Source organism: Puma concolor, chromosome B1 (assembly GCF_028749965.1).
Source record: "Puma concolor isolate L17-30 chromosome B1, mPumCon1.1.hap2, whole genome shotgun sequence".
In the NCBI taxonomy this organism is placed as follows: domain Eukaryota; kingdom Metazoa; phylum Chordata; class Mammalia; order Carnivora; family Felidae; genus Puma; species Puma concolor.
Genome location: NC_141670.1, coordinates 111,165,686 through 111,190,001, shown reverse-complemented (window position 1 = coordinate 111,190,001; position 24,316 = coordinate 111,165,686). Strand labels below are relative to the sequence as shown.

Here is a 24,316-nt window from a genome sequence, read left to right as displayed (position 1 = left end):
AGCTGGTATTGAGAGAACGAGCAAACTTAGAGTGTGGTCGAGGAAAGTTCAATCAGGTGGGTGATACTCTGAATGTTTAGGAATGAGTAAGAATTAGGTTGAAGAAATAGGGGAAGAATGTTCTAGGTGAAATACAGCATAAATAGATGTGTGATGTTTGCAGTCAATTGAAAGGTGGTATACTCGCATACATGTAAGCAGGAGATGAGGTGCTTACTGTAGACTGGAAGCGACATTGAAATGGTATACAGTTAGAGTTGGCTTAAAAAAGGAACATCCCAGCAGCCAAGTGAAGGATGGAACAGAAGACACACTTAGCAATTTCAGGATTCTTGTTTTTAACTACTTTGTTCTCAGAAAAATTTTCCTAGGAGAGACTTACTTTGGACATATATACTAAATTAACTTGCCATTATTACCAAGTGCATTGTTAAAAGGAAGCACAGTTCAATAATTTCATCTTTGCATCAAAGTAAATTGTTATGAATTAATGAGACCACGGTAGGACACACGGCCGCTGGCACTGGCCAGCATCGTGGATGCATTAATACAGTACCTCTTCTTAAGAAATAAAGATGGAAACATTGTCAGCAGAAATCACAAATTTATTAACTCTTAAATATATCAATCAGTCATTTACCATTATGGCAAGAAATATATACAGTGTCCCATGGTAAACTGCAGTGTTTCAAAATGATAGAAGATAATAAATGTGTAATTCAGTTGTGGTGGAGAGAACAAATCACAATTTCCTCACATCTTAGTGTGGAAGACAAACTTGATCTATGGTAATACTTCAACACCACATGCTAAGTTAGAAGTGTAAAAAAAAAAACACTATACCTATTATTTTTAAAATACATGTATGCCACGTAGAGCCGCTTCACAAAAAGGTAGAAGAAATCAAAAAGGGAAAAACGAGGCCATTACTTTTCACAGATCTCATTGGCAGGTTAACATGGCTCAATACATTTACTGTATATATTTATTTTAAATATATATTTTTAAATCGTGTAATTATCAGAAAAGCTTCAATCCATCTACCATACATCCACTAGCAACAATATCTAAAGTGATTAGTAATCAACACAGAAAGGTGAAATGAGAGAAAGAGGGAGGGTTGTTTTTTGTTTAGTTTTTTGCTTCTGCTTTAAAAATAGGCTTCTGAAGATTGTGAATCACTATTGTTAAAATAATGCTGATGAAGATACCATGCACTAGAAAGCATTTCAGGGAAGAGAAACTGCCTCACAGGAGTTGAGAAAACAAAGGAGAAATGAGAAGCACAAAGAAAATCCAGGCATTTCCCTTTTCTTTTTAAACTGGAAAATCCTAACTCCTCACAGGAAGATAATGTCACTGACACAAGAGAGAAGCTAAGAAAGCACACGCCACAAAGATCAAGCTCTAAACACTTAGGAGAATAGAAATCACTTGCAGACCTCTCTGACTTTAGAAAACTAGCCAGTGGTGAAGCAGGAGGGGCCCAGTCCACAAGGCAGAACTAAGTGCCTTTGCACAAAACCCTGATCCACTACAACTTGGTGTTGTCCTTGCAAGTCCCCTAATTAGTAAGACACCTCTCAGGTAAACTAGGAACTCCCTGCTTTTACCTAAGTTTAAATAATTCTAATACCACCAACATAGGCTGTAGTTTGGACACAGGGATTCTAAGCAGAATTAAGAACGTTTAAAATCTTGACAACGTTTTCAGGGTCCTAAAGATGATAGGAGTGCTAGTTTAGTTACCGCCATTATGCAAATTTCACTTTCCTTTCTGTCTAGTAGTGTGTGAGAAAAGACAGAAGAGGATGGAGAAAAAGGAAGCAAACAGCAAAAAGTGAGATCAAATGGAGAAAACAGAGCACATAGGTGAGAAGGGAACAGGAAATACAACAAATTCACAACTGTGAGTATATCCTAAAGTGATCACACGTAAATTATGTGAATTTTTCCAGTTTACGATTTGAGCAAAACCAGCATGACTTTATCTCGCTTCCACATTGAGTGATTTTGCTCACATATCAACCTACTTTAATTGTTAAAGAGCAACAAAGCTTTCAACCAGGATCCCAGGATCACACTAGGAAACTGAAAGTGTTTTTTTGTTTGTTTGTTGTTTTTTTCTTTTTTTTTTTTTTGCTTTTTGTTAAACAAACAAGCCAAAACTGATTAACAGCAAAGGGTTTTAAAAATTTACGTTTCTCTTACAAACTGTCATTCAGAGAACAATAATTTTGAAGTCTGTTAAATCTTGGCATAAACAGAAACTTGACGAATAGGTTGTATTTGGAACATTGTGGAATTTTTTTTTGACCTCCCTCTATTGTTTGCCAACAGTAATTTAAGTTTGCATGGAACATCCCCCTAGTTGAAGTGTAAACAATGTGTGGGAAGGAATATATGACAAGATGATGTATCACATATGCATTACATGTAGGACCTTCACAACTTCATGCACTCAGAAACATGCATGAAGAGGAGGAGAGGACGGCCCAGGGTTCCCATCCAGGTGCCTTGAGAACAAGAGAATGCAGAAGTGGCACTGTTGACATTTAGCTGAAAGAAAGTGGGGGAGGGGGGAGGGAGAAATAAGTTACACCGTTTTACAAAATATTGCCAAATTGTTTTGCCAAAGATGTGACTAGGGTACAATTTTATACCTTAGCTAAATTAATTGAAAATACAATGTATGAGATCTTTGCTTGCAAAAGATGAAATACACGATGTTAAGCAGAAACAAAATTAAAATAGATAACAACAGCATTAATTTTCTCTCAACTTTGTCCACACAGAGCTAAGCTGAAAACAGAAACAGGAACCCAGGCTTCAATCACATTATTGAATATAAATATGCATTGTAAACATTCATGTTTTGTTAAAATGAAGTTTAAATTCATCCTTAGCTTTTGTCATCATTCTTAGGCTCCTTGGAAAGTTAAACCTAGAAGTCAATTTAACAAGGAATATAGCCTCAAAAGTAGATGAAACATAATGATTTAATTGGAGGTTGTTTTTTTTTTTTTTTTTTTTTTTTTAATCCAACTGCTGGTAGCACTATTTGTTAAAAGCTCTGATAAGGTTCAGTGCTTTGAGTGGAGAAAATACTCACAACATTACCACATATATCTGGATCCTAATCCAAGTTAAGAAATAAATCTTAAAAAACAACACAGGCATGAATTTAATTACAGTCAACTTTCAATTATCCTCTGGAATTACCTACTATGTGAGTTTTAAATTTCAGCTTGACTTCCTCTTGTGGCCTGTGCTCATGGTCAAATACTATTATACTCAGGCACAGCAAATTAATTTATAAATTAACCTTAGTCAAGTGCTTAACAGGAATTACCACCTCTAGAAAAATGGACACCAAAAAATCCTACAGCTTGTTATAAATTAGGTCTGGATAATTGAGAGTTGTGAGAATTGACCCAGACATAATGGACTTTTAAGGCGAGAACTCCAGGATATTCTAAAATGCTAACATCCATATGCTAAGGCTCTTCTCAGAGCTTATTACCTTTAAAACAAGGGTTATGCTACAAAATGAGGCCAAACATTAGACTCAAGAGCTCATGCAAAAGTGCTATAAATTTCCAAAGACCTTTAATATTTTCCATTGAATACAATGCAAACGAAAATATTCTTAAAGGGAAGAAAAACAGCCATGCAGCTTTTTAGTCATTAGCTCCATTCACAAAGTATCCCGGAGCAGGATGTTACTTACAAGACCCATATGTGAATGGTTTTCAGGCCTTAGATGTTTTGCCACAAAGAGGTGCTTCCTGAGAAGTTTTCTTTCCCATTTGGAATACAGGATGGCCTATTAAGAGAAGCCCCATTTAAGCCATTTGGCGTAAAATGAAGTTTTCTTAAATAGGCTCTATCCCATAAACACTTGAGGGAATTGTAGAAAAACCTTACCCTCTAGTACTGTATGATTGTAATCCCTTCCATATTAACTGTCAATTAGTGCTGTACCTCTTTGGGGTAAAAAACACACAAGCATGGGTATCTTCATTATTATATTCCTCTTGTCATTCTCTTCATTACATAGCTATCTATTTTTCCTTCGTCTACTTTTTATAAATCCAACAGTGATAAGTAATTATTAAGGCTATAGAGAAGGTCTTTGAAAACCACTGTGGTACATTATTAAACTGAGAAATTTTGATAGATTCTCTGGAGTTGAATGGCTGTTTGTATAAACTTGACTCCCCATCCTACTCCCTTCTGAATATTAACAGGTGATCCTGGTGAGACAATTTGGAATGAGACCAACATTAGGTCACACTTCTGAGTCTAAACTCTCCTTCTTGTTTTCAATCTCATCCCTTCACTGACACAACCTTATTTCTCAATATTCCCCTTTCCTCCAGTTGGAGCCAGCCTTCCTTATCCATAATCCTCTACCATACAAAGCTAACATCCTGACATTGTCCTTTTCTTATGATATTCCTGGACTATCTTCCATTTGCTCTATGTCTCCAAATTCCACTTGGAATTTGGACAAGGTCTTAAATGATATATTCTGTGCAAGATATACTTCTAAACTACTGTGAACAGTTTGTTACATTGGTCATTCATTCCATTCTACTCTGAAGTTGATTGCAAACCTCGTAATTTTTCTTTGGTATCAATCATAAGTTGATTTCTAAACTAGAATATAAGTTCCTGGAAGACAATTATCTTTTACCTTGTATTTTATCTGGCATAAGTTAATCACCTAGGAGATGTGCAAGAAATATTTGTCTAATTATTGATTGGAAGAGCAAACATAACATCTGAGGTAGAGTAGCATAGTGAGGAAGACACTGAAATACCTGTTCCTTGTATTTTGAATGCTGTGTTTATAAATTTCTTCTAATACCTGTTAACTGAGCCCAGTAGATCATGTATAAAGGTTCTGATATGATAATGGTCATTTTAGAAACGCCTCCTTATTTTTTCCTCCCACATCACCCTCTTCTGCAAATTGTGACAATGAAGTCACAAATAGTTTGCCGTATTACGTGATTTAAGAAAAAGAAACCTGGGGCGCCTGGGTGGCGCAGTCGGTTAAGCGTCCGACTTCAGCCAGGTCACGATCTCGCGGTCCGTGAGTTCGAGCCCCGCGTCGGGCTCTGGGCTGATGGCTCAGAGCCTGGAGCCTGTTTCCGATTCTGTGTCTCCCTCTCTCTCTGCCCCTCCCCCGTTCATGCTCTGTCTCTCTCTGTCCCAAAAATAAATAACGTTGAAAAAAAAAAAATTTAAAAAAAAAAAAAAAAAAAGAAAAAGAAACCAGCTTGCTGGGGTATCCTCCAGTTTCTATTATACATGTGTTTCAACCCCCAAACAGCTGGTCTAGTTGATCTTTCTAGACAGTTATAATCTATTTCTCCTTAAACATTCCCACTGATGTAACTGACTTCCAGTGTTAAACAACACTATGTCATGTCATTAACAATGGAATAAGTAAAAAACACTGGCCATGGGTATATTAACACAGAAGCTGACAGACTGGAAATATTTACTTGATGGGTACTGTTGGCGACCCAGAGCGATGAAAATGAACATTTTGCCACTTTCCATCCCGGCGGTGCCACACACGGGTTTCTTCTGACTGCATTGTCTTTGGCATCCCGCTGCCATCCATGTACTGTGTGAGCCTAATGTACGCTATGCAGGCAGCATCATCACCTACCAGGTGTACATGGGGGTTCAGGATAATAGTGTGGATTGGTTTATTGCTTTTGGACAAAGCTGAAAGAGAATAAAATGAAAACAAAACTTAGTTACTACATACAGAAAACCAAAACCAGTAACTTCGTCTGGGGCCAATGAATGCAATGCCATTCATTCATTCAACTACTAATTGTTTGCTTTGAGTCCCTGGCACTGTGCAAAGTAAAACGAAAAGAGAAAGGAAAAAAGAAAGAGCAAAAGTAGATAGTCATTATTTTCTTTGTTTACCTTCATAGAGAAGTTGTCACTCTGGAAACTCAGGGACACACAAAGCTGAAGGTGAAGAGGTGTATTTATTTATAATGGGAAGTGGTTAAAAACAAAAGCTATACTGGGGCACCTGGGCAGCTCAGTCGGTTTAGCCTCCGAGTTCGGCTCAGGTCATGATCTCACAGTTTGTGGGTTTGAGCCCCGCATCAGGCTCTATGCTGACCGCTTGCTCAGAGCCTAGAGCCTGCTTCGAATTCTGTGTCTCCTTCTCTCTCTGCCCCTCCCCAGCTCACGCTTTGTCTCGCTGTTTCTCAAAAATAAATAAATGTAAAAAAATAAAATAAAAACAAAAGCCATGATACAAATAGAGAGGTAGAGGGCCTGGCCCAGATGCATGGAGCAGTTGAGAGGATACCCTGTGGTCTTGTTCGTTTTGTTAGTTGATGAAATACATGGGACAAGGAAATATATCCAGTATTATGCTTAACTGACTGAGCCACCCAGATGCCCCTAAAATGCTTTTTATTTATTTTTGAGAGAAAGCAAGAGAGCAAGTGAGGGAGAAGAAGAGAGAAAGGGAGACAGAGGATCTGAACTGGGCTGTGTGCTGACAACAGAGAGCACAATGCAGGGGCTTGAACTCATGAACCCTGAGATCATGACCTGAGCTGAAGTAGGACGCTTAACCAACTGGGCCACCCAGGTGCCCCTGATGTTATTCCTTTAGATCACTAAAACAGGTTAAACTGTTTTACCTGTTATGCAAACCTCTCTCCCATTTTCAGAAAAGATCTGAGTAAATTACTAAATGCTACAGTCACATAAAAAAGAATATCCCATTATGAAGAATATGTATTTATGGTAAGTAATGACATATGGTTTCTGTTGAAATAAGTTAAACATTTAAGGGGTTAATTATTCTTTTATTAGTGATGAGATGGTGTCGATTGAGAACCAACTGGAAGAAACATTATGAGAGAATCAGGAAATTTACTGAAGCTTTATTAAGGCCAATTTACCACATAATTCTTTCCTTGCAAATGCCTAGTGACTATGTAAAAAAAAAAAAAAATCATTAAACATACTTTAAATTAAAAACCCATGCCACAGCAGACATTCCTGTCAACGCTTATAATTATTGGAAGTGAATTTGATTATTCTAGTCCTTGCTACACTTCCTCTTTAATTTGATGAATTCACTCTATGTATCATGCAAACAAAAGACAATTCCTAGTCTTCAGGTGTAAGGAAAAGAAAGATAAAAGGAATTTCTGGTTTACACTTTTTTTGATGATCTCAAGGATCTCTGGAGTTTCTTTTGCTACTATCTCTGAAATGTGGCTATTTCCTCTAAGACCAAATTCTTATAGTGAAAACTGAAATATTTATTTACCTGATCACTCATCTTCAGGTACATTTCACTTTGAAAATGAGCACTATGCTTGAAAGCACCCCTTTATGTCAAATATTCTGATATGCTATGGTGTCTTTTACTTTTTTGTACATAAACAATGTTTTATGAAAACTTATTTTTTTGGTAATTCATTTTGCAGCTTATCTATACATTTGCTGGGACTTAGCTGGGGTACGTTCCATCAACATTACCTTTTATACAAAATCAAAGAGCTTCCAAAACACCAAAACTTTTAAGCTTGTCATTTTTTTTTCAGTTTCAAATACGAAAAGTGTTATGATGTAAAATACTGGACTAAGGTGAAAATTCTCATTATAGAATAGAGAAAAGCTATAAATTTAAGAGAAATTCAAAGAGAAATTGGAAAAGGCATGTTATTAAATTTAGAATAAATGTACCATTTTCAAAGTAGAATCGGTGAAAGTCCATCCCTTCCACTAAATTACCCAAAGCTTCAGGTTCAAAAGCAGTAAGGCCCGGGTCACAGATTTTTCTGTAGGGGGAAAAAAAAAACATAATGAAAATAACCAATACATAGGTTAATATATTTTGTTTATATAATATACTTTGTTTCACACATATCCAATCTTATTTATCAACTCTTATTTTCCACTGGAAGGAAAGAGTCTTTAAAAAACATAAAAATATAAAATTTCTTTCACAGGCCTTGGCAAGGTGAGTTGAGGAGCAGATGCTATAAAAGCATTTTGCAGGGAACTCTGATAGGCGCAAGATAACACAGCAAGTTCCAGCAGATGATAACTAGACTTCTTTAGGAGTCCCCTTTTTAAAATTTCTGCTTTTTTATATTTCCAAGATGAATTCTCTAGCCTTTCTCCAGTTTTTCCTCTTATTTTTAATTTTTTAAATGTTTGTTTATTTTTGAGCGTGAGAGAGCGCGCCTGAGCACAAGCAGGGGAGGGGCAGGGAGAGAGGGAGACACAGAATCCCAAGCAGGCTGCAGGCTCCGAGCTGTCGGCACAGAGCCCGAACTCACAAACCGTGAAATCACGACCTGAGCCAAAGTCATATGCTTAACCCACTGAGCCACCTAGGCACCCCATGTTACTTTTATTTTTTTACACTTGATCTTAGCCAAAAGGCCGAGAAGTGATTTACTCTTCAGTTGTTGGAGTCCAATACACTCTCCAAGTCCTACAAAATCAACATTGGCTCTGAAACTAAATAATTTTGGAACAACTTTTGACACCTTCTACATTCATTGATTTGAAAGCATATATCACATCCTGTACTTTCTGGAAAAGCTGTTTTTAAAGTTTATTTCACTTGGGGTGCCTGACTGGCTCACTCGGTTAAGAGTGCCAACTTCGGCTTAGGTCGGCATCTCACGGTTTGTGAGTTCGAGCCCCACATCGGGCTCTGTGCTGACAGCTCAGAGCCTGGAGCCTGCTTTGGTTTCTGTGTCTCCCTCTCTCTCTGCCCCTCCTCTGTTTGTGCTCTCTCTCAAAAATAAAAATAAATTAAAGTTTCTTTAACTTTTAAAATAAAATTGAGAGATTCAAACATACAGATTAGTTTTCTTTTTAATACTAGAAATGTAATTCAACAAAGAGATAGGACATTTTTAAATATTCAGAGAAAGCCAATGGCTTTCTTTGGAGAAATTTATTCCATGAAGAATTGTTAAACACCTATGTGGCAGATATTCTTTGAAACAATTATAATATAACAATTAAGACTGGAATAGAAATAAATACAAAGTGCCTGAAAACCAGATTACTTACATATGGGACAGGAAAGATTTAGGAGAAAAAGTGAGCTGGGCTTTTAGGAATGTGTAGAAGTTTTCCAGGTGTGGGGAAGATGGTAGGCAGGAGGAGGGCAGCAAATACAATAGCTTAGTACTGAGAGAATAGAGAGTATGTTTAGGGAACAACTAGTCGCTTGATCTGGTGAGCACTGGGTCAGTGGGTATGTATATAAGTCCCATAAAGGGGGAAACAGTTCCTTGGGCCTGCGGTGATCAAGGCAGGCTTCTCAGAGAAGGTGACATAAAATCTGGATTTGAGGAAATAGTGCAAGTTTACAAAGCGATAAAAGGATTTGGGACTATTTATTTTGGGGGAAAAACATTTTAACTGTTCAACAGAAATACAAGTTGGCCAACATGTATTCAAAAGGCCAACTCACTATGGTTCTTCACAGTATTGTTCATAGTGCATGGAACCGATTTTTTAAAGAATGCTTTTAAAGTAGAAAATAGTTGGGGCGCCTGGTTGGCTCAGTTGGTTAAGCATCTGACTACAGCTCAGGTCATGATCTTCCAGTTTGTGAGTTTGAGCCCTGTGACGGTGCTGACAGCTCAGATCCTGCAGCCTGCTTTGGATTCTGTGTCTCCCTCTCTCTCCCCCCTCCCTCTCACACTCCATCTTTCTCTCTCTCAAAAACAAATAAACATTAAAAAAGTTTTTTTTAAAAGAAAATACTTAAAAAAATCAGTGAATATTTCTGTGGTTAAAAAAAAAAAAAAAGCCTTAAAGGCAGGAGTGGCAGAGGGGAGGTAGTGAGGAGGGCTTTTACATTTTGTCTCAGACTTGCTGGTGGGCAGGTACTTTCAAGCTCAAAGTCAAATATATATAATCTCTAAGGGGCGAAATGGGAATAGCCATGTTGCTATGGTAACAGGAATTTATTCTGCCAGGGGCTGTTACTTCCTCTGCAAATATGACTTCTGGTTGTCAACATTGGTAAATCAAAAATTTTTACTACCTTATAGTGGTGCTGAAATCATCTGAGAATCACTGTACTATGATGGATCTCTTTACCAACCACCAAAAAGAGTCAATAGGTCTGAAAACCTGTTAATCTGTTCTTTCTTTCTCTCTCCTCTGTATATATGCATTTATCACCTGTCATAGGCTTTGGATTAATAAAGGATTCACAAAGCTGCCACTTGATATATATATATGTGTGAACACACATGCTCTGAACAGGTGTCCTAAGGACCAGTTGACAGGGCTTTACCAGTGTATTCATCCAAAAAGCTCCCACGTAAGGTCCTGTTGAATTATCCCTGGGCCTGAGTTGAAACATCAGGCCAGATTACAGGCCTCTGTAGGTAAACAGATGTGATTCCATTATTTAAATAATGGACTGCATTATTTAAAATACCTTACATTAACCTGTCTTAGAATATAGGAAACGTTCCAATTTTGCCTGGTTACGACCACCAACAAAATACACTTTTTTACTATTCTACAGGAGAATGCTATTACAAAAAAAATACATATTTGAAAATAGTATTCTCATATTTGGAGAACATGTTCTCATGTTTTTCTTAATAGAGTTCTCAGCAGAACAATAGAAGAGCAGCTTCTATGGGACAAAGGGAGCTCTGGTCTCCAACGAGAGTTTTATTTATTTTTTTAATTTTTTTTTCCAACGTTTATTTATTTTTAGGACAGAGAGAGACAGAGCATGAACGGGGGAGGGGCAGAGAGAGAGGGAGACACAGAATCAGAAACAGGCTCCAGGCTCTGAGCCATCAGCCCAGGGCCTGACGCGGGGCTCGAACTCCCGGACCGCGAGATCGTGACCTGGCTGAAGTCGGACGCTTAACCGACTGCGCCACCCAGGCGCCCCGAGAGTTTTATTTTAAACTTCACATCTTACTATTTCAAGTGTACTTTATTAAATCATGTGAAAATAGCTGATACACACAAATATATACACATGCATATGCATGTGTTTGCATGTATATGCATTTACACATTTAATTTACAAGAAGCAATCCTGCATTTAATTTAGTTCTTAAACTCATTTACTTTTCATATTTTATAACAGATGATAAAAGCAATACCTTATATAAAATTTGGGAAAAAAGGCAAGAAAAAAATTCACACATAATTTCATCTCCCAGAGGCAATGTCCTTTTTTCCTTTTCAAAACCAATTTGTCATATCTCATTCTATTTTTAATGCTTTTTCTCATGTAGTTGGAATAATTATGTACATTATAATTACATCATAAGCATTTGCCAGATTTCTAGAAACTACATAAACATCCACTGTACCAAATGCACCACGTTACTTAATGGTTTCCTTAATGTCGGACATATGTTTCCAATTTTTCACTATTATGAACATCGCTTCAATAATATTTTTGTTTATATTTTTTGTCCATGCTTTAGATTAAAAATCCATACCCGTGTTAAATTTTTTAAAGTTTATTTACTTATTTTGAGAGAGTGTGCATTAACAGGGGTCATGAGAGAATTCCAAGCAGGCTCTGTGCTGTCAGGGCAGAGCCCAACTAGAGTCTCGATCTAACAAACCCTGACATCATGACCTGGGCCAAAATCAAGAGTTGAACGCTCAACCAACTGAGCCACTCAGGTGCTCCCATACCCATGTTAAATTTTTATCAGTAAAATCAGAGGATTAAAACAATTTGAAACTTTAGAAATAAATAAATTTGAAATAAATGCTTTCTGGTATATAAGAACTAAACGTCCCTTCTAACCACTGCCACTACTACCAACCTAAATTTTTGCCTCCATTTATACTCCATCCAGTGTTGGAGGAAAGTCATCATAGTCCTACAGTATCTGCACTCCACTGCTTGTCAGCAATTTTTACCCCTGCTGATCTGACTGGCAGAAAATGCTCTTGCATTCACATTTGAACATTTGGGCTTTCTTTCTTTCTTTCTTTTTTTTTTTTTTTTTTTTAAGTATACAAGTTTTATCTATTTGGGTAGACTAATCATTTTATCTTCTCATTTGTCATTACTTTCTCTGCTTTTAAACTTAGGTCTTTCCAATCAGAGATCAAATTCAATCTTTTTGCATTGAACTCTTTCATTCAAGAGGAGCTCACTCATATGGAGTAAGAGGAAGGCTTGGACTGATTTTTATCTTTGTCCAAATGGCTAGCTTGTTGACCTACATACTTTGTGAAATACGCCTATTTATTTGAATGCTTTATTTTTACTTGATTTCCTTTATATACCCTATGGTCCAGTAGTTCATAAACTTTAAGCATTGGGACTTTCTTCAAATAAACTGTTACCTAAGAGACAAACTCATAAAAGAGACAAAGGTTGAGGCGTGCTGGCCCAAGAGGTAGAAGGCTGCCTCATGTCACCTTCTGGGTGATATGGATCTGTCCCAGGATCTTGACAGAGCTGCGAGGCAAAACATCTCTTAAACCAAAATGTACTTCTATGTGCTTTCCTGTCTCTTGTGTTTTTGCTCTCATGGATGCTCTGCCTGGAATGCCTTCCTCATATGGAGGAGTGGGTGATTACAAGTCTGTGCATTGACCGGGAGAGCACCAATCCTCCTATCAGAAGCTTTGTGTTTCCTCTGTAAATCCTATTTATTTATGAAATAAAGCTATCATTGACCTCAAACCTGGGGTTAAATATACATGAATTCCGGTACACTGAAGAATGCACTCATATATAAAATATTTTGTTCACATGCATGAAAGCAAAATAAATGTGCCTCTACTCACGTGTAAGCTTCAAAGTCCCCATTGTTGATAGCTTCAATCAGTTGTTCAGTGACTTTGATAATTTCTTGCTTTCGTGCTAAAGGCAAAGATAGATTATTTTATGTGGCTTTTGTCCTTTGTTCTCATAAAACTCTAACAATATTGCTATTTTTCTTAGAGTTTTAACATTTAAGACCCATCCGTCCCCCAAACATGGTGTTATTCTCTCTACAATCTTGCTGTTTATAGTGCAGAGATCAGCATCATCGACTTCTTTTGGGAGGCTGTAAGACACACAGATTCTCAGGTCTACTCCAGACCTACAGATTCAGAATCTGCATTTTAACAGGACCTTTAGTCACCTAGAAATTCCAGGCTATATAAGTTCTCATTACCTTCATCAACATAATTGGGTTTGTAATTTTTTTTTTCTTTGAACATTTAACAGATGTATGTCTATCTTCAGAATACAGAGGATCTTTTACATTGAGACACTTCAGATACTTTTTACCGTTCAGCTCAACCAACTCTGCAAAAGGGGATGCCGACACTATAAATGACATCATATTTAGACAAATGGCCTTCAGTGAACTCTATGAATTGGAAAACCAACATATGAATCAATATGTGGACATAGGCAGATAGTTCGATGGAACCTCCCTGAAGAGCTGTCAATTCCAACACCAAACATGCTTTGTTTCTATTTCCAGCCCACAATTGGTAAAATTATTAATAGTTGGCTTGGCTCAAATCCCACTTATTCAGTAAATTCCTTTCTGATTACCTTTGCAAATGTTCCTTGCCTTTTCTGAATGCCTACAGTGTATCATTCATTTGGTAATGAAGCATATGCTATAATACCACAACACCTTTTTTAGTTAAATCATTACTAGTTTTAAATTGTTATTAAACTTTGTTCACTGTGTGATGGTCTTTCTAGTTAAATTAAAAGTTCCCTTGGTGTGGGGGGGGAGGCTATTTTTTGCATCCTCTAAGTTTTATTCCAATGTCTTTAAAATAGGTGATCAATAAATGTGTGAATTTGATCAACTGCCATTAATGATAATCTTTTGATTTCAGAATTCTATTGTTACTAATGAAATTAATGCATGAAATTTTTAAAATTTAAATTTCTATGAGTTTTGCTTTAAGAACATTGTGATACGTCCTTAAATCACTGGAAATTAACTAGGAGAGTCACGAAGAGTTATATTCATTCTATCTTAGTGAAGCTGCTATTCATAACAGAAAAAGCGGAAGTCTGGTTTTAGATAATTTTTTTTCCAAAGTTTGTTTATCTTGAGAGAATGAATGAGAGTGCAAGCAGAGATGGGGCAGAGAGAAGGGGAGACAGAATCCTAAGCAGCCTCTGCGCTGTCATCGCAGAGCCCGGCTGAGGACTCACCAACTGTGAGATCATGACCTGAGCTGAGAACAAGAGTTGGACACTTGATCGACCAAGCCATCCAGGCACCCCATTTTGTTATTGATTAAAGGCAACCAATATGTATTTTTAATGAAACCGATCATTATTAAACATGTTTTAACCACAAAGTTAAATGCTTACATTTTCCAAGTTATGATGTTCCTTATTTAAAATAAATATTCTGTAAACCTAACCTCATTTATATTATATGAGACTACCCTATAAAATATGACTGCTAATAATGCCAAGGTTGATAATATAAAAAATCACTATATAGGTTAGATTTCATTTTCGTTACATTATTAACTTTCATTTATATAATAAAAAAAATTTTCTTAGCTCCTACACGCATTTAAAACATTTTTTGCCCTTGTTCAGTTGATTTATGAATATCTAGAATATATCCAACACCAAAACATACTGACACAAGTAGTAGCAGGGAATAATTCTGTAATAGGGATGCCACCAGTGGCACATTTTAGCTTAATTTAGTTAGGCAATAAGTGATTCATCTGTTTCTGGCCTCAACAGTATGAACATTTGGCAAAAGTGCATGACAGCTGACCCGATTCTGGAATATAAAGGACACTGGTGCTCAGAAAAGGAGATTAAGAAAATGTGAATATCAAAACCTCCTCAAAATTAAATCCTTGTTTAAAGCTAATATATTTCCTAGTTTGCTAAGTAAAAAACTACAGTTTAGAAAATGTCAATTTTTAAAAATGAGATGGAAGAAAAACGAATGTGAAATCAGTACCCTTTGTAGAGCTTCATTAGGCTAAGGCTCAGTTTACAGAGCGTGAAAAGTTCAAGGTCACGTTCTGAATTTTCTGAACATCTCTACCTTCCCTGATAAACAAAATATGGAATTAGAATATCGACTTTAGGTATGGCCATCTCTCATACTGTGAGTCACTGTGGAAATACTTATTATCTCTTTAATAGTTTACAGGCTACAACTGGCTTAATTTTTGTCCTGCACAATCAAAGCAACACAAATTGCCTTCTCTCTTAGGTCTTAGGCTCAGAAACAATGGTCCTTTAGCTGGCAGCACAGCAAGTGGGAATTAGTGAGAATGCTTCTGTGCTGCATCATCAGGAAAACAACATGACAATCTTGGCTTGGCCCTGGAACTCAGGAATCTTTAGAGTGCTTACTTCCCTGGGGCAAAGGAGCCTGAGTGAGTCACAGGTAGCACATGACAGCTGACTCTTTAAAGGAAAGCAGAAGTCTGGAAATGAATCATTTGTATATAGTAGTCTACTGTGGTTGGGACTATTGCCACAGTGACCTACAGGAAGAGTGAGGTTTTGGTGCTCGCTAGCGAACAGTGAGGATAAGAGACAATCTACTTCTCAGAAGTGAGGTTAAGGGACAGTCACTGTGCTAGGTGCCTGGCTGCCTGCCTATCTTCTGTAGAAAGGGACCCCTATCGTCTGGCCTTCCCTCTTCCTAAATATCAAGTAATGACCACTCCAGAATTCAAACTGGGGACAGCTTGTGATGTGTCACTATTTAACAATTCAGATGAAGGAAAACTGTACCAATATGGCATTCCCTGCATACCAGAAGTTTTTCCGTCTTTAGCTAGCACTTTAATCACTGGGAACTGATTACTCAGTAGTTTCATTTACAGAATAAAGGTACTGAAGCCTATACCCATAAGTCCCAAAGTAGTTTGTGGGGATTTCCAGGTTCCTAGGGGAAAGGCAGGAGAGAAAAGTAAGTGGGAGAGATGTTTCAGATTCTGAGTGTAATTGCTTCCCATGCAACCATGCAAAAGACCTAGAAACATTTTCATGTTCAAATTCATATTCTTTTTGGCTCCCTTATTTTTCTAAAGAGGACTGTTAGATAAGGATGTGAATGGCCCCAGTGTTAAAAACCAACCAACAAAACAAGAAACCCTGGGAACTGAGAATAAGTACATAATAAAACAATGGATAGATTTCAACATTTCTCAAACATTATCAGATCTGAACGATGACCAACAACGTTCTGGGATATGCACACAAACATTACCTACCGGTTTTACAGGTAAGTACAGAGAATATAGGCACTGACCAAGGGACACAGAGTTTGCTGATTACTCCTTCCCTCCATCTTGAAATACTTTTACTGCTTTCCTGCTTTTCTTAATAATTGTGTGATCATATGATCTCTTATTTACTATGTTCTCTTTCTCTACCTGGACTTTAAATGTTTTAATTCCTTTCAAAGGTTCAATTTGAGGCCCTTCTCAACACACACTGTATCCTTCTGAACCCTTCCACACCAGTGTTTTATATTGCTATTTATGTCCCAGTGACTGGCACATTGTTACTTCCTTTTTTCTAGTCTTTTCCTCTACCTCTGTGTGTCAGTGCCTATTTTGGAATCTTCATTTGGATATCTCAAATGCATCTTGAACCCAACATACGCTAAACTGATCTAATGAACTTCTACCTGCACAAATCTACTTGCTTTTCCAGGGATCTCTCTCTTGGAGAATGGCAACATCATCATCCAGTTGCATAAGCCAGAAACCTGAGAATCATCTTTGAATCCCTTATCCTACACACCCCATCCAATCTTTCAAGTTCTGTTGATTTTGCCTTTTAAGATATATTGCATATTGGGACGCCTGGATGGCTCAGTTGGTTAAACGTCCGACTTCAGCTCAGGTCATGAACTCGTGGTTCGTGAGTTCAAGCCCTGCGTGGGGCTCTGTGCTGATAGCTCAGAGCCTGGAGCCTGTTTCAAATTCTCTATCTCCCTTTCTCTCTGTCCCTCCCTCACTCATGTTCTGTCTCTATCTCTCTCTCAAATAAACACTAAACATTTTTTTAAAAATTAAAAAAATAAAATGTATTACATATTAGTTCTTACCTTCTTCACCACCACTCTGGTGTAAGCACCCATCATTTCATAATAAGTTATCTGAAGAGACACTATGAAATCTGGCATAATCTCGACTCTGCTCATCTCACCAGACTCATTCAAAGGCCCTTTTACTTTTCCTGTCCACTCCACCCATACAGCCTATTCTCAGAAATGGAAAATGGCCAAACTGCCTTCTAGTGTTAGCCCGTATATATTATCCTCTCTTGGAGAGCTGTCCCCCATCTTTGCTTCCACTTCTTTTATCAGATCTCAACTATTATTTCTTTGAAAAAGCCTTCTCTGACCCTCATTTTAGGAGAGGTCTCCATGTCATAAATTCACACTTATCTTCTCCTACAACTGCTGTTTAAAGGCACTTAGTATACTAGAATTTACATATTTATTTGTGTGGATTTGATTACATTTTCTCTATTTGTAAGCTCCACAGGGGCAGATAACTAACCACTGCAACCCAACATCTAGCATAGTACATGCTTAATAAATATTTGAATGAACAATGGGTCTAGAACAGACTCAAGCGCTTTCTGATTCCCAATCCAGTGGCCTTTCCAACATATAAATACTTCATTTTTAAATGATGGTCAGAGAGCCTTTAAAAAATATACAACTAATAAAGCAATTCAGATTTTAAGAAGCATACCTTATTGTTTACTGACAGTGAAAGAAAATACTCTTCAACTTATCTAAAACTAACCATCAAATTTCTTTCTCTTTTTGGCTTCCTTATTTTTGCTAATGCAACCACAATTTTACTGGTCTCCCAGCTCAAAACCTTGGGTTACTTCTAGACTCTGTATTCTCCTTTGTCCTCATATTGTCCTCCACAAGTCATTTAATTTTCCATTATCATCTACATGATGTCTCCTACGGTATATCCTTAGCCTCTCCGTCTGTTTGCTTGCCCTTGGCAATCTCATTTATTCCTCTGGCTTTGACCATATAATGAAGACTGCCAAATCTCTATCACTAACCTTAAACCTTTCTGGGCTCCAAGTTCATATTTCTATCTGATTTGTAACATCTCCAGTTACCCTGGCATTTCAGACCTAGTAGGGTGCCAAGATGGACCTCAAGTATCTTCCCTGAGAAACCTGCTGCTTGTCTTCTATCACTCACCTTGGATAGTGATGACATAATCTGCTCAGTTGCCCAAACCAAAAGCCTTGACACTTCCTTTTCTTTCAGTTCTTCATAGAGCTGATCACCAGTTCTTCTTCACTCATCTACATCTTTCTTAGATCCATTTATTCCTCTTTAGGCTAATGGCCACTTCTCTGATTCAGGCTCATAGAAGTTCCTAACCACTCCTGCTCCAAGGTCACATCCCACTCACTCCCACTCTCCACCCCTCACTGTTGTAAAATCATCTCTATAGAATAGGGCTAACCATGCCTTTCCCCCACTGTCTAGAAGCCAAGCCCAATATTCTTTGTTCTTGAAAGATCTTCCTACTTTATTTTTCTAGCTTTGACTCTTCACACTTCTTTTCCCCCAGGAGTCCCATATAACCTATTCTATAACTACACCAAGTGTCTCACTTTTCCTCAACTAATCCTGGATCTTTGATAATGTTTTGGCTTTCTTCTTACCATTTCTTCTGTCTGAAAACTCCCCCTCTTCTGTCTGGAAACCTTCAATATTCTGCTCCAAAGCTATCTCTTTCCTTTAGCCTTTCTTAAGTGCTATTCACAACTCTTTGGTTATACTGCAGTCTTCCTAAAGCATTGTCACAGGATGTTCATAAATCTGCTCAGGCAGGACTTGACAGTTTTCTACCTTCAACACCTGGCACTGAATAAATTCCTATACATGCATGCACATATGAATACATAGATGAGGTGTATAAAATATTATGTACATTTTGAAACATTAAATGCCAAGTATGCTGGTGATGATCACGTCTGGCAGCAGTTTGAAAGTAACTGGGCTAACTGAAAAGGCACTTATGGGGGCACCTGGGTGGCTCAGTCAGTTAAGTGTCCAACTCTTAGTTTAGGCTCAGGTCACGATCTTACGGTTCATGGGTTCAAGCTCTGCATCAGGATCTGTGCTGACAGCATGGAGCCTGCTTGGGATTCTCTCTTTCCCTCTTTGCCCCACCCTGCTCCCTCATGCTGTCTCTCTGTCTCTCTCTCTGTCTCTATCTCTCTCTTTGTCATAAATAAACTTAAAAACCCATAAAATCCCTTAAAAAAAAAGAAAGGGCACTTACGGATCTTGCATAGCTCAGAATCAGCAGAATGACCACTCTGTGTGACGCCATGGTATTTTAGATGCCAGAGTAATTTGTATAGATCTAGTAAGATAAACTGGGCATATCTAGCCAATGTTTAAACTTGTAATTTCTTTTCAAGAGAACTGAGTTCAGAGAAATATCCTAGTTATTCAAGCTTGAACTTTCCAGTAGTTATAGATTTTGGATTAAGAAGTTTGCTGAGATGAAACCACTTGACAATTAACCTTACTCAGGTGTCTATCTTGTCTACTGTGAAACTCAGACTAGGAAATGAACTGAATTTATAGATGCAAGTTGATCTTTACTAAAATGTTAGCACAGTATCATACACTGAAATCTTTTAGTGAACTGTGCCTAAAGACTACTTAATGATCAAAAGTTGCACAATTAAAATTTTAGCTTTTTGGGGTCTATTAGCTCACTAGCAATTCTGCTCATTTACTTTTTGCCAAGAGGTATAGTTCTATTTAATTTAACTTCTTCTTTTTACATATCTCAGAGGTATCGGGCACTTGGCTGCCAGAGACTTGAAGGACAGGGAGGTTAAGTGACTTGCTCAAGTCATCCAGCAAAGTCAGAAGCTGTGCCAGGGCTGGAACTTTATTTGGCTGAGGTATCTGTTTAATTCGCTAATCTATGTTCCTTTCCAGCCCACAGTGCCTAATTCAATATTTTGAAATAATAAACTTAAATGAACCACCTAAGTGTCTTTGAACTTACTCTGGCAAGGTGACTGACTACTTAATTACTGGGCCAAGGTTGTAATTAATTATTATACCGATTTCACAAAACTGGGTGCCCCATGGTTTCATTGTCTTTTTCCACACTGCCATTAACAAAAATAACTCTTAGGAATAGTTATTATCTTCGGCAAATATACAAATTAGGATCATTTTCATGCTTTTGGTAGTTTATAGAAAAAGGTGTCTATCAACTAAGCTGTTTGGCATTTCCTATGCAATTAACAGCTTGCTTCTTAGTGATTTCATTTTTATTTCACTAGTTTTATGTATTAACATTCAGGAGAATATTTTCCATTATTTTGGCTTTTAAAATCAAGCCCATAGAAGATTTTAGAGTTGCCTCGTTTACCCTGGAATATTTTACTCAAATTAAGAGCTGGAAATTACCAACTTTCTCCTCAGTAATGCTTTCAAGAATTGTTGTAAAGCTCACTTACCCAGAAGTCACCTGTTGAATGACATCAATTACTCAGCTCTTTAATCACTAGTGTTTCTTAAGATTACAAAACTAAATTATTCAAATCATCTTTGTACTTTGCTCTATAAAAACTGCTCTTAGTTTCAAAGCATAAAATGTTAATTGGGAGAAGAAGTACTATTAATCTTAGCCCTGTTAAATTTCTATGACTTGGCAATAGATGATTAACAAATATTTAAAAACAAAAAAACTCTAGCATTGGGATCATTTAGTATAAGTGAAAATAGGTTTACATTTTTAAAAAAGTTTGTGAGGATATCATTGGGTTACAAAATATGACCATGTCATTCCTAAAATGACTCTAGATCTAAAGAAGTAAAATATTTACTATTTTTTGTAAAAAATTAAGGGATGTATACTTATAAAGATTTTCATTAAAAATGGCTTACGTTAAGTTTTAGAGTATAGGGGCGCCTGGGTGGCTCAGTTGGTTGGGCGACCGACTTTGGCTCAGGTCATGATCTCACGGTCTGTGAGTTTGAGCCCTGCATCAGGCTTTGTGCTGACAGCTCAGAGCCTGGAGCCTGTTTCAGATTCTGTGTCTCCCTCTCTCTCTGACCCTCCCCCGTTCATGCTCTGTCCCACTCTGTCTCAAAAATAAATAAATGTAAAAAAAAAATTTTGAAAAAAAAAAAGTTTTAGAGTATAGAGAAACTATAGGTGGTTATGTAGAATATTTGCTTATATGGAAGAATTCAGTCCAGCCACATTAAAGCAATTGAATAACTGTTCTGGTATCCCCAACTGACTTGTAGAAGCTAGAAACAGCACAACATTGTGAATACCATTGAGTATTTTAGTATTAAGATTTGTGTGAATCAGATATGTGTGGTACCACTTCCAGTTAAGAGTTGATGACATGGAAGAAAAAGATTTTAAGAAACTGGTTCAAAGATTCACATCAATTGCTTGAGGATTAAACTGCAGTCTCCTCTATAATGTGGGTCAAACTTGAGGGCATTATGCTACATGAAGTCACACAGAGGAAGACAAACACTGTATGCTTTTACTTATATGTGGAATCTCCCAACCAGACAAACAACTCCTAGAAAAAGAGATCAGATTTCTGGTTACCATAGGCAGTACTGGGATAGGAGAAGGGGGAATTGGAGGGAGATGTTCAAAGGGTACAAACTTGCAGGGCGCCTGAGTGGCTCAGTCAGTTAAGTGTCCAACTCTTGATTTCAGTTCAGGTCATGATGTTCCAGTTCATGGGATCGAGCCCTGTGTTAGGCTCTGTGCTGACAGTGCAGAGCCTGCCTGGGATTCACTTCCTCTCTCTCTGTCCCTCCTCTGCTGGCACTCTCTCTCTCAAAATAAATAAACTTAAAAAAAAAAGGTACAGACTTGCAGTTATAAGGTAAATAAGTCCTAAGGATGTCATGTACAACGTGGTGACTACAGTTAACACTGTTAGATGGTATATATGAAAGTTGTTAAGTCCATCCCAAGAGTTCTTACCAGAAGAAAAAAACTTTTTTAGACATTTCTTTTTTTATATCTATATTAGATGTTAAGTGTTAACTAAACCTACTATGGTAATCATTTCACAATATATGTAAACCAAATTCATTTGTTATATATAAACTTATATAGTGCTGTATGCTGTATATTAATTATATCTTTAAAAAACCATAGTCTACTAGCATTCAAGTTTATACACTTGAATGAAACAAAGATACTAAGCATTCTCAAGGAGTATCTGTTTCCTCCACTGTAGAACCAAGGTGATAAAGTTATTTTCTCAAAAGAAAATAATCAGACTTGAAAAGGAGACAATGAGATAGAATTTTTAAATATCTGGAAAATTTTTGTTTTGTTTTGTTTTTTGACAAGAAGGAAATCCAGCCTTCCCCAGACCCTGGAACTATAATGAGTCCAATTAACCCCTCCAATTAATTTTACATAACATCAGCCAAAAGAAGCATGTGTCTTTATGGTCAAAAGTAATTGTCAAAGTGTTAATGCTCTGTTCTTCAATATGAAGAATATATATATATATATATATATATATATAGAGAGAGAGAGAGAGAGAGAGAGAGAGAGAGAGAGGTTAAAACCCTGTGCAGTCATGAGTAGGTTTTTCTCCCCCAATGGTTTCCATTGTGGTTTAGCTTGATATTTTATTTTTAATAACTTATTCCATTCCTATATAAAAAGTATACAGTTTGAATTTAGCAAAAAATAGAATTCAGTATATTCTTGGATAAGTTTATTTGTAACTACACTTTTCTGAATAATTGAACTAGTAGGTTTGTAAATGCTCCCTGGGACCAAGAATGTAAGATAAACTTAAGAGCATGTTCTCTATACTCCAAAACCATTTTAAATCTTTGTTTTGCACAAAGCAAAAATAAAAAGCAAGCAAACAAAAAACCCTACCAAAATTAATTGAAGTCTGATGTGATTTTTGAGAAAGACTGAGACTGAACACAGTAAGAGTACACAAAAATAGTATTCTGCCTCCATATTTATTGAGCCCAATCTGATTTTCTGAAGTCTTTTCTCCTTATCTCCATGTTCACACAACTCTTAGTCATATTTCAAAGTTTCTCATACCAGTGTTGTCTCAGTAAGGCTGAAGTGAAAGCAGTTTTTTTTTTTATCACCTACCACTGTATAGATATTTTAACTCTAAGAATGTCATGTCACTTTTTTCTAAGCATTAAGTAAGTCTACTTGTCCCATTTTGAACCATTCCCCCAAATAGGTAGCAGCATCGCCTGTCATTGAAACTCCATACTTTCTAGCTAATTCTCATCTTCAACGGCTACAAAAATAGTGGCGTGCTTTCATTACAAAGTCTATCATTATCCAATCCATAGCTTCCAGAATTAATAAATGAGAACTGAAAGGGCAGATGAGGTCCAGTGAAATGGGAAGAGAGAGGACAATTTTCAAAACATATCACAGAATACAATTGCACTCATACATAATTCAAGAGTTCTATAGCCTCTCTAATCAATAGTAAGTTAGGGAACTAGTGTAACAAGTTTATAGGACAAATAACATAAATGAAGAGATATTTTTAATTTCAAAAACTGTGGAATAATGATAGACTCTCTTGATAAGTCAGTTTGTCTATGGCATCCAAAGGCAGCATTCAATGTAACATATGTGCTTATATACATGTGACCACTGTTGCCTTCTGAGATGCAAGACCACTGCAGCAAAAAGGCAGAGCTGCAGTCAGTTTGGATATAAATTTACAATGTTTTGTCACAACTTGGAAAACTTAGAGGAAAATTACTTACATATACCTCCTTTTTTCAACACACCACACACACACACACACACACACACACACACACACACACACACTCCCTCTCACAAAATGTTATAAATTCCTATAACTCTTTTGATGTCCCCATGCATTTGACAGATTGCACTGGTAAGACTTCTAGGACCAAGAGTCATTTCTGTGATTCGTTACTACGTTTTTCAAAGCTTAATTTGGAAAAGTAAAAATATCCTATCAGACCAGAAGTTCTTAAGTGAGTTCTCATAGCAAATGCTTTTTATTAAAGTGATTCCTCATATTGGCACTCTATAATCAGTTCAGCTCTGGGATATTCTGTGCTAAATTCAGCTTAGGAAAGTAATGTAAAAGTACTTGCTGTAATATCTTGACCAAATTTTACAAACCAGTAAAATTATTCTTTGTTTAACCAATGTGAGTACAATAATTTATGAACCATATATTTCAGAACATATTACTGTCACTTTTATTCTAGCATGTATT

General features: G+C 37.0%; 1 protein-coding gene across 20 annotated transcripts in view; it reads right to left on the bottom strand.

Moving 5' to 3' along the window:
• Positions 1-584: 584 nt before the first annotated feature.
• Positions 585-24,316, bottom strand: part of CAMK2D (calcium/calmodulin dependent protein kinase II delta) — a 316,489-nt gene continuing 292,757 nt past the window's right edge. For 18 of the 20 annotated variants that reach the window (XM_086704328.1, XM_086704331.1, XM_086704345.1 and 15 more), the window contains 5 exons: positions 12,829-12,904; positions 7,750-7,844; positions 5,517-5,745; positions 3,731-3,826; positions 585-2,559 (listed from right to left, as the gene is read on the bottom strand). In XM_086704328.1, the coding sequence (XP_086560454.1) occupies positions 3,760-3,826; positions 5,517-5,745; positions 7,750-7,844; positions 12,829-12,904 (467 nt within the window). In that variant the 3' untranslated portion in view covers positions 585-2,559; positions 3,731-3,759. Of the gene's footprint in view, positions 2,560-3,730; positions 3,827-5,512; positions 5,746-7,749; positions 7,845-12,828; positions 12,905-24,316 lie in introns of those variants that run through there. The other 2 variants (XM_086704334.1, XM_086704340.1) reach the window with 2 other exon arrangements.